At 39.0% G+C, this 11,416-nt stretch overlaps 1 protein-coding gene across 1 annotated transcript; it reads right to left on the reverse strand.

Annotated features, from left to right (window-relative positions):
- Window positions 1–1,560: 1,560 nt before the first annotated feature.
- Window positions 1,561–11,171, reverse strand: utp25 (UTP25 small subunit processor component). Its single transcript, XM_042500753.1, has 12 exons — window positions 10,868–11,171; window positions 9,837–9,876; window positions 9,140–9,320; window positions 8,813–9,061; window positions 8,006–8,094; window positions 7,480–7,890; window positions 6,563–6,779; window positions 6,271–6,473; window positions 5,197–5,379; window positions 4,773–4,882; window positions 3,592–3,837; window positions 1,561–2,368 (listed from the first exon to the last, which is right to left on the reverse strand). Exons 1-12 carry the CDS (start codon window positions 10,966–10,968, stop codon window positions 2,113–2,115), a joined length of 2,286 nt encoding a protein of 761 aa, XP_042356687.1. The 5' UTR covers window positions 10,969–11,171; the 3' UTR covers window positions 1,561–2,112.
- Window positions 11,172–11,416: the final 245 nt, after the last annotated feature.

Genomic DNA, 11,416 nt, shown 5'->3' on the forward strand with positions numbered 1-11,416 from the left:
AATTTTTTAAAAAGAACATTAATTGAATGGTATCATCCAAGTTCTAGCTTCAGTAGTGCTTTGGATTTAATGACAGGGTAATAAACATATATCCCTCATAAGCATTCACTGTTGACCAAACATTTATGACTTAATTTTCCTAGGACAATGCTGTGGAGGACTGCCAGTGTCACAGTCACTGTGATACTGTGAATGCTTATTGGCCCAATGAAATAAGTCCTTCAGTGTGATAACTCAAATGAAACCCTATATACCCTTTCACTTACCTCTGGACGTTTCAGCTCTTCAGTAACATAATTCAGATTGTTCCAGCCATCATAGGACCACAGTCCCTGGTAGAAAGCAATACCAATTGGATTGATGCCCAAATTTGTGTTCTCAAAAGAGTCTTTGAAGTTTTCCGTGTGTCCTCTGATAAGCATCACCAGACCTCCTATTATGATGACTGCCAGGGCAAGAACCTTGGCCACCATAAAAAACACTTGGACTGACATTGAAAAACGAACATTAAGGCAGTTCACAGTGGCAAGCACTATAATTGCAGCTGCAGCCACGCACTTCACCAGCAGCACCGGAGGGGGGCAGTCTGAGTAAAAAGGAGCCACAACATACTGAGCAAAACTCAGTGCAATGCCAGCAACACCGGCAGGTCTCACAAACAACACAGAGCTGAAGATTAACATGAAGGCGACAACTGGACCTGACGTCCTGAGGATGTAGATGTACTCCCCCCCTGATTCTCTTATGACAGTTCCCAGCTCAGCGTAGCAGAAAGACGCAAGTATCACCAGTAAACCACAGCACGCCCACACTACCAAACTGGCTCCAGGGCTGCCGATGGTGGAAAGCACCGTCTGTGGGGACATGAAGATCCCAGATCCAATCATTGTCCCTCCAATGAGGGACACAGCGCCTACCAGCCCTACTTCCCGCTTCAGGTTGAGTTTCTGTGCCTTGGCGTCCATAATCACAGCAGTCCTAGACGATCTGTTGTCAGATACACCAATGGAGAAACGACTATAATTACTTGGCCAAAGTCACTCTTGCAGCAACTCTGGGAGTTAATAATTACGTGGGTGGGTTTAAAGAAGCCTGTTTTGCTCTGTACATTTTCTTTTAAATGGGTTTTGAAGTGTATGCTGTGATGACCCCAGAATTGGTCATGTCTTTGTTGGTTCTGCTCCTTTCATTTCAGGGGGTTAGATTTACTTGACTCTGATGCAGTACAACCAAAGTGTACAGCCAAGTCAACATATGTAATAGTAAATCTACATTTGTAAAATGTTCTCACTCTCTTTGTGTGGTCTACCAAATGACACTGCTTGTGCTTTGTAAGTTTGTGCTTCACATCCACACTGCTCAGACATTATAAATCACTGACCTGCTTACACACATACCTTCATGTTTTTGCATTTCATGGTCAATTTGCAGAAAATGTTTGTGGCATTGTTTGCCAGAGCATTAGTATTTCAAGTTCTACTTAAAACTCTTCTGGATTAAAATTCCTTAAATATTTACCAAGCAGCCAGCTATATCGCACTAATGACAAAAGGCAACATATCCGTGTTTAACTTGAAACACTTTATATTGTTTATGCCACCATAATAACAGACATAAAAACTGACATTGATCTTTTTTTAAGCACTTTCAGAACAGGTATTGCTACAAATATGAACTCTTGTAGATGTGGTTAGATATTCAACATAATAAAATACGTCTACTGTATGCTGAATCTGGAAACGTATGGAATTTTTATGCATCTTATCAGTTATCACCAACAAGCTTTATAATGCAATATACCGTTTTATGATCTCTTCACTTAGTGGCTTGATGTTTCTGGACAGCTTCCATCTACAACACATCTAACATGATGTGAGGTAGATGGAATGAGGGTAATTGTTACACTGTCCATATATGAAGGAAAACATTCTCAACATCTCCACCTTCAAGTGGTAAACTTTTCCGATGTCAAACCAGGTACTCCATGATAACGGATCTGCATTCAACATCTTTTTAGCTGGTCTCAATCCGGGGTCATCCTACTGTAATAATGTACAGTAGATATTTGGCATAGTTTTAATAAGTGGTCCATATTTAATCTGTCCAGCTCCATCAGGAAGCTTTATCTTCCCCTCCTGTAACAAAGAGGTGAACAGTCTTATTGGAGTTCAGCATCTGTCCGGCTCGCTGAGCTCCGGTGATGGCAGCTAACTTGTGGACATCGTAGCGGGAGTAAAGGGCAGTGCAGGTGTAGCTGGCCTCCTCCCCTTGACCCCCCGCTGCCAGCATGTTACACACCTCGCTGTAGAAGTGCGGGAAGGAGGGCAATCCATAAAATATCAGGTTCTGGATCCCTTTAATGGTGTATCTAAATAACAGAAGTGAGAGTTACTAAGTTAAATTCAAGATTTTAAAGACGATTCTTGTACCACACAGAAGGGAATTTAACACTTGTTACACAAATAAAGAAGAGTATGAAAGAATAATGGAAATGATATGGCCTAGACTTATAATCTTATAACATGTTTTCTGCACTTTCCAGAACAATAGAGCAATCATTTCTGATGATTGCTTTACACTGACTATTACTGCAATACAAAGATTTAACAGCTTCCTGCAGGCACAACACACAGCCAAAACAATGTTACTGCCTACGGTAATAATGATTTTTAAGACTTATAAAAATGTTTAAAAATATGGTGTTAAAGAGGTATAAAACTTGGTATAGTATTATTTAGTGCCATATGTTTTGGAATTTTGTCATTGTTTCTGTTTTTTTGACAATGCTAAGTAAGAAGGGTATTTATAATAAGCTTAAGCTTCAGCTTACATCTTTTCTGTGTTTTTTTGTTTCCCTGTTAATTTAATGCCTTGATTTAATTTCTTCTTTATTATGTGCATTTGAATTTGAATTTGAATGCCTTTATTGTCATTGCATGTCCACATATGAGATTTACTGTAAAAAAAAAAAAAAAAAAAATGTTTCCATTCACTCTGCTCAAACACACTCACATATTAAAATAGATTAATAGATAGAACTGAGAAAACTGTTAACTTGGACTTTAAACAAATTACCACTAACTACTGACAGATATAGTTGTAATTAGGCTCAAATTGTAGTCTATTGATAATACAAACATACAGATTTGTTTTTTTATTACCAATAGACTACAATAAAAAAGCTACAGTGTATGACTGCCATCATGTGACTCAAACCTGATTTCTTTGACTCTGCACAAATACACAACTGACGTAAGGCATTTAACTTTTGATCTCTGAAGATAGGACTGCATATCAGTCTTGTTCACATTATCAGAATTGGTGATGTGTTAACTCTTAAAACAGTAAGAAAGAGCACTGTCTTTAACCCCTTTACTACTGATGGCCTAGGAACAGGGTCGTCCAGTTTGATCCAGTGAATAACCAATGACTTTCAGCAGGGAAACTCTACAGCTACCTGGTAAAGGAGAGCTTGACTAGCTAAGTGACCCCGCACTCCAGTTTCTGGGAGGAAGAACAAAACCCCACCCAACTCAAATACAGAACCCTTCAAATGCTGGGCTACCTGATGAAACATTAAAAATAACTGACCTTTTGTAGAAGTGGAAGCGTTCAGTGAAGAGGAGGAACTGTTTATCCCCTTTCTGGAAGAAGTGTCTGGCTCGGGACACCTCGGACTTGCTGGAATATTCGCAGATGCTGGTGAAGTTTATTTCCTCTTTCTTCATGTAGTTTCGCAACCGGACGTAGTCGAAGTAAGACGGGATGTAGATCAGAGTGTGGGACATGACCGAGTCCCTGTACTGCGGTAGCACTTTATCTAAAAAGAACTGAAACCTACAGGCAGGATTGGGAACAGCAGATATAAAAAAAGCTTTGCGTTTTGTTTGGATCTACTAAGCTTTTGTCTAGATCTGTTGAACTGTTGCATTTATTAAGATTTTTTTAAATTTAAGAGAAGAGAAGACGTGCTAATGACATAAAAACAAGAAAGACACAAAAGAAATGCCCATTTGACAATTCATATAAATGATTTGTAAAACAGGTGAAAGGACCAACATAACCTAATAAACTGAGAAGGGGAAAAATGCAGTGAGAGAGATATATGTAAAGAATGAGTTCAGGATGATATGTGACACATGTATATGTGTAGATGTTCTGTAGAAAAACAAAAATAGCAGTGCGCTCAATTTCAAAAGTATTTTTGCTTGCGTCAAAGGGGCACAGTAGAGGTGAAAGTCAAATACCACTTGCACTCATAAGACTTTTTTTTATCAGTTAGCTAACAAGTTGTCTTCAGCATGACAAAACAGGTTTTGTTATTGACATGTTATGTCATTGTCATTGTTTAGAGAGTGTGCTGATGCATTTGCTTTATGTCATACGAGAGGCTGAAGCTGTGGTGGTAAACGTCATGCCCCTTTTGGGTCCACAAAAGCAGATGCTATTTAAAACCACACACAGGAGCCGAGTGTTGCAGCTGTTTGGTTCATTATTTGGCAGCTTCTTGCTTCTTTATTCCTCCTTAGCATGTGCTAAGGAGGAATAAAGAAGGGTCTTTAGTCTTTAGGGACTCAGTAGGGGCCGTATAGCACAATCTCTGTGTAAAATGGGCTATAAGCTAAAAGCTGCAGCCTACAGTGAAGCTCATTGAATCAATGGCAACAAAGCATTTCCCCCGCAGCTTTTAAAACCACCTGTGCTATCTTATAGAGTCAACAAGTTGTCTGACTGTGATGGCAGGACATGGTTCACCTGTGGGAGGACCTTACCGAGCATCATGGTCCATGAAGCTGTCAGAAGAGAACATCTGGAACACATGAGGGAGCTGAACCAGCACCTGGCAGATGGAACCTGTTTTTGGCATGTTTTTTGTGGCAATCTGAGACAAAAAAAACAAACAGGAAGTTAACTTTTAAAAACCTACATCACAACAGCAACGATGATGATGGAAGTTATTTATTTGTTTTCAGTCTTGATCACAAAAAGTTAGCTGGATCAGGGCTTTCCTCAGATATCCAACTGACTACAGCAAAAAAAAAAAAACTTAGTGTGTCTGCTGCTCCAACCACTGAGGATTAACTCAGCCTATGAGATCATGTCTGCCTCAGAGTAATGTGTTCAACTAGATTACAGTCTGTACTGAATGTTCAGTCCCAGCAGCAGGTGTAATGTTAACTTTAGTGTATAAAGTACCTGTCCACGGTAGTTGGCGCAGTGCTTGGTGAGGATGTTGTTGATCTGTGGGTCCTGGATGGAGCTGAACACCAGCGTCTGCCTGTAGTGTCTGGCCCAGTTGTTCAGGTTCCACATCCTCACCCTGGAGAAGTCCACTCCATGGGAGTCCAGTGGCTGCAGGTTCATGTGCTTCATCGTGTGCTGCAGAGGAGAGGATGGTGTGATTTTTTTTTATGACATCAACTTATACAACTTATATACCAACTTTTGAAAGGCTTGGTTTGGTAAAGATAATTATTTTTTCTGATGATAAAAAGTGAATATGGTTGGAAGAATTGTATTGTTTATGTTTTTTCTAAAATGCAAAGTCTGTTGCTAACTGTTGCCACTGGACTGGTTAATCTAGAGGAGGAAAAGTGGATCTGTCCAATGTGCTTGCTAAACAAAGTTTGATTTATTTATTAGAATAAACATTCATATTAATTTTGTAAATATGGAAAATGCACATAGACTGGGTTGGCTGTTCAAACACATAAATTATAAATTAGCCTGAAGAAAGCCTGGGAGAAGAGAGAAAAGCGCTCTATTGAGATAATCTGTAAATCTTCAGTAGTTTCTGCTGTGAACAGTATATTTTGGATATTATTTTTTGTTTTGCTTTTAGTTTATTTGGGTTTCTTTTCTTTTTCCACGTTTTGTACATGCAAGACTGGAAGATGTTTGCAAAATTATTGTTTCTTGTAATCCCATGTGGGACGGGCCAAACAATTTGATGTGACACAAAAAAATAAAAAAGCAATTAATGTATGATGAAAATAAAGCACTTTTTACAACTGAGTTTTAAATGTGACTCTCTTAACCAATCAGGATCCAAAAATAGTATCCCTTCAAAAACACAAAGTCAAATCTGAAATGTAAAAATAGTGTTTACTTACTTAATTGCCTAATTTTAACATGTTGTGATTTATCAAATTCTACAATGGCTATTGAACAGCAGATGGCGCCACATCCTCCCTAACCGTAAAAACAAAACACTGCTGAACAGATGCCATTCACAATAATGTGTCGTTTTGAACAGATGTGTATTCTTACCAGGACGTGCTCCCAGTTCTGCATGAGTAAGACATCTGCCTGGTCCACCACCAGCAGCTCGATGGAGGAGAGGAAGTCAAAGTCTCTCTTACTTTCTCCTTCTGCTCCCAGCACCGTGCGAAGGCCCAGTGGAGACGCAATGATGATGTCTGATGAATAAAAGGGGGAGTAAAGACGTATGCTGCTCCTCACGATGGAGACGCCTGATGAGGAGAGATGACAGCGGCAAGACTTCAGACATGGAGATCTAGATTATCAAAAAGAGGGCTGACTTCTGATTGTGAAACTGTACCTATCCTGAAGTGATCGTCCACGTTGCCCGAGAAGATGGCCCTGTAATCGTCTGGTCTCTGCAGATTGGGTGGTTTGTCATCTTCTTCCTCTCCAAACTCTTCTTTGAACCTCTTCTTGTTGTTGACCACGATCTTCTTCCCTTTGGTCTCCAGGAGGCTGATGAGCGTCTGGACGACACGCAGAGCTCGGCCTCGGAATGGAACGAGAATCACGACCTGAAACATTCATAGCAATAATTACAACACGGCAGAAAAAAAAATAAAAATTGAGTTTTTGAAAACTTGTGGCCAAGTGGAGATGTTTAGAAAAGTGATAGCGGGTAGCATTAATGTACTGAACGACTATATGATTAATTCCACTCACACAAAGGCAAGGAGTCTTCTAAGCAACAGGTAAAACTAATGATTGTCCCAATTTTTGGTAAGGTACTTGGAATTATTTTGTGACAAAGGCATTTTAATAGTAAAACAAAATTTCAATGAAATCTTAACCTGTACAATGTTTATCTTGATCATCAGCCATGCAGGTGAGGCACGGGACCCTTAAACAGAAATGTGCACAGATCTCCAGCAAATTATATGTATTAAGTAAGAATATAATAACAATACCTTTTATTTTTTACAGCACCTTTAAAAGTGTGATCCAGACCAAGATCTAATTCTTATTATAAATTAATTAAATTAAAATTGGCGATGTTAGAAACATTAAAGGTTTAGTATGCATTTCTGAAGACAGACTATTGCTGATTGAGCGTCATTCCCTGGACGACCTGGAGTTGTTAGTAGGACCGAACCATCAACCCAAAGTGTCAGTATTTAAATGAGACTGAACTCATTAACTATCTTTCTCCAGAATTTCACACACTTTTAAATATAGCTCTTTAAAAGGCTGATTATAACGTGTCCCACACTTTACCTTCGGCCGCGTTAGTCCTTGGTCTCTGGGTTCGTCCTGTGGTTCAGCTCCAGCTTTGGCCTGAGTTTTCTGCTCCCTCAGCAGTGCGTTGTTGGCCAGGACCCCAGAGTTGGCTTTCAGTACGTGGTTGAGCACGTGGAGGCAGTATGCACTGCAAACCTGTGGGCCCTGGTTCAGAGGACAGGTCTCTGGGTAGTAGAGGTCCTTGTAGGAGCCCATAAGAGCCAGCAGCTCGAGCTGCAGTGGGCTGATCTCCTCAGCCACTCCTTTAGGGTCAGGGATCTGGTTCAGATCCTTCCAGCGGGTCTCCAAAACTTTGTGGAAAACTGGGAGGTTTGTGTCTTTCTGTGAGCCGATGGTTCCAAACTTTTCCAGGGGACTGGTACAGAGTAGATTGCCCAATTTTGGCCACTAAATGCGTGGAAAATCAAACATAGTAAAGCACATAAACTGCAGACTTCTTATAATTTATTCTAATAAAATTTTAAAAAAGCAGTTCCATTTTGTCAAATTGTGCACTAATTACCGTGATCTGAGCCTTGGCTTTGCTGCCAGATGTTATCTTCTGCACATCGTCCTCACTAAGTTCTGTGTTCAAATGCTGCACAAACATGTCTGCATACACAGAATAAAAACTGTAACACATGCTTCAATCAAAAATATATTCCAACTTTCAAGTTCACTTATTTTGAAAATATTTAAATAAAAGTACCATTATTTTTATTATTTGTTTTCTATTTTGTTTTTTCAAAAGTATCTTTTATTCCATATTTCAAATCTAACTAAATTCTTCTACAACAATCAGAAATTACATGAATCTACACCACAGTAACTCCAGGATGGAGTTTCTTTTGATTCTTTTACTTTGCTTTCTTTGACCCTTTGAAACCGGAGCAAGAAATATACCACAAATTGCAAGAAATTAGTAAAAGGTGACAAGAATTTAATTCAAAAATAGTTTTAATAAAAAGGGGGAGAGATGTATTAGAAAATCAAATTTAAAAAAATGAAGAAAAATGTCCAGGGAAATATTTTTTTATTTATTATATTTAAAATTCTGTTACAAAAATAAAATTATATATATTATTTTTATTTTCAGCATTTTTAGGGCATTTTCTTGTTTGTTTTGAATTTTTTTTCTTTCAGGTAATTTTTTGGAAACATTTTTACAATTTTCTTTGCAAACTTTTGGCCCATATCCCAATAATGTGCCTGTTGCATTATCCCTGTGTTGAAAGAATTAGAACCAATCTGTTTAGGTTTCAAGGGTTTAAAAGTTACCTGGCAGGGAATGTGGGGATATATTTGACAGAACTGTAATCGATTATCTTACCATTGTTATCTTTCTGCTCTGCAGTGCTTTCAGTGTCGTCTTGTCCGCCTTCATCCATGAAGTTGGTCTCCAGACAGAACTGTGACTCATGCTCCTTATCTTCAAACTCCTCAGCTTCTGCATCTTTCTTTGTTATCTCTTCCCCTTCTATCGCCTCAGTCAATGCCTCGTCGGCATCATCAGGTTCTTCTTCTCCTCCTTCATCTCCATCACCTTCCTCGCTTTCATCACCAATTCCATCGCTGTCCCCTACGATAAAAAGCACAACAATATTCAGTCGCCTGCAATATGTTGGCTGATACTGTGTGCTGGAACTAAACAACTCACCTTCAACAAGCAGCTCCTCTTCGTCCTCTTCATCATCAGTGCTCTCCTCTTCACTCTGGTCATTATTGGTGGGTTGGCTGAGAGTTGAAAGGAGCTTCTGGTAGGCTGTTTTCTGCTCTGGCTCCTCCTCCTCATCCTCCAGCTCATCAGGCTCAACGTCAGAATGTTCTGGGCTTGCTGGCTTTAACAGAGGTGAGGACAGAGAGACAATTATTCATTTGCAATGTTCGGATATTGTTAAAGGTAAAACATGACAAAGCTGTCTGGAGTACATCAATGACTGGATAGTTTAAAATGTATTTTATGTACATCTGATCAGACAGGAGGTCCTTGTTGCTGTCCCTGATAAAACGTATTCATCTTTATTCAGATTCAGATTCAGACAACTTAATGTATCCCAGAAGGGCTATTCAGCTTTACAATCTACCCAGACCAAACACAAACTGACAGACAGGAACAAGCAGCTCTCAGCGGTCGTAGTAATACATCAGAGATATCAATACATGGGCAAAGATACACACTGGACGTGTGGTCCTGTGCATACTGACTCACACGAGGACCGATGTCCATGCTGCAATGCATAAGTTTGTAAATATAAATAAGACTTTCTAATGAAGTGACAGTTGCTAAAACCATCAGTCTCACATCACATAAACTGCATGACTAATATTATCATGAGTTGTGCAAAAATACTCACCAGTTCCAGTATCTCAGTTCTTTCAGGTCTTGCACTGACTCTGTGGAAAACAGAGAGAGAAATGTTGTCACTTTGACAACCAATGTCTTTGTAAGACCACAAACCTGACTAATTAACAAAATTCATGGTCTCTGTCACTTGTTGATATTATGATATAAAATTACAAAGAGAAAGAAATAAACAACATAAGCCTGAGAACAAGGCAGTAAGTCTGAGAGCAGGTTAAGAGATAAGAGCATGCCCATGGGAGTGTTGATGAAGGCCTGAAAGACTCATCTATCTGAAGTTTTTTTTCCTAAAAACATATTTATTAAGTTTATGACTATATTTTTTAGATGCTCGTGTAGTGGAAGATTCATGTTCAACAGAGCAGACAGATCAGAGGTCATATGACACAACCGTCAGACATTACAGTAAAAAAAAAAAAAAGCATACCTGCATCAACTATTGTAACTGCACAGCTGTAAACCCAATCTATTTCCATTATACAATGTGTGCAAAGAGAGTTTCATTCATCTGGTAAAAAAAAAAAGCATGTTTCTTTTCATTAAGGCAGCTTGCAGTCAGGGTAGGCAATGAATAGTGCCCGCGTGAAACTAACATTTACCCTAAGCAACTCATATTCCTGTACTTTTCTGCATTTAGAAATGTTTCTTATGAATAAGCCATTATCTACAGTAAAGAAACACACTGAGCACCTTTAAGTGCTTATTTAATTTTGTGGTGTCTATCTTCTCAGCTGTGAGGTAACGTTATTGTTTGCACTTCTCGAGACGAAATGAACAGAGCTATCATGGGAAGAACCACAAACTGCATATCATATAACATTTTTGGTAAGTGTATGAAGTTCGGTTTTCGTGAATGGTCTCCCTCGAACAATATTTGTTATATATTTTTTTACCACCACATGTAGCTAGCATTACCCATTATATCTGGCTAAACTTTATCTGAATGAAACTTAGCTAGTTGGCTAACATAAAAGTGGCTTCATTAATCTTTAAGAACAGGACGGAGTTTCCTGTACTGCTTACACATCATGAAATGGATGCTCCTCTCCGAATTCCTTCAAGTGTTTCTTCTGTTTTTTGGATAAATTTGAGAAAAGTTGCTTATTCTGCCTCTTTTTCCCCATGTTGACACTGTGCTGCACGTGCGGTCCTCCGGCTTCTTCGGTGGTGGTGAATCAGTAGCGGTATTGCTGCCATCTGCAGGTGTGGAGTGGTATTACAGGTTTGCTCCTATTGAGCGAAATACAGGAATTGTTAATCAGTTTATGTAAAGTTGCAAATTGTACAAAATAATTATGCACTATCAAAACATTAAATCCGCTTATAGAGACCAATCTACTGATCTACTGTCTGATAACTGACAAGCTATATTTTTCAGTATGACTGATTATTAGTTTTAGGTCATCAGCTTTAGAGGCAGTATTATTGTTGAATGGTCTTTGAGGCAGTATTTGCATGCTCTTTGTAGCTATTGCATTATAATAGGCTAAAAACAAAACACAAATACATGCAGAATACCACTGCAATAGACGGCATGCCTTAAATACAAATACAGACACATATCTCTGACAT

Source organism: Plectropomus leopardus, chromosome 14, assembly GCF_008729295.1.
Source record: "Plectropomus leopardus isolate mb chromosome 14, YSFRI_Pleo_2.0, whole genome shotgun sequence".
In the NCBI taxonomy this organism is placed as follows: Eukaryota; Metazoa; Chordata; class Actinopteri; order Perciformes; family Serranidae; genus Plectropomus; species Plectropomus leopardus.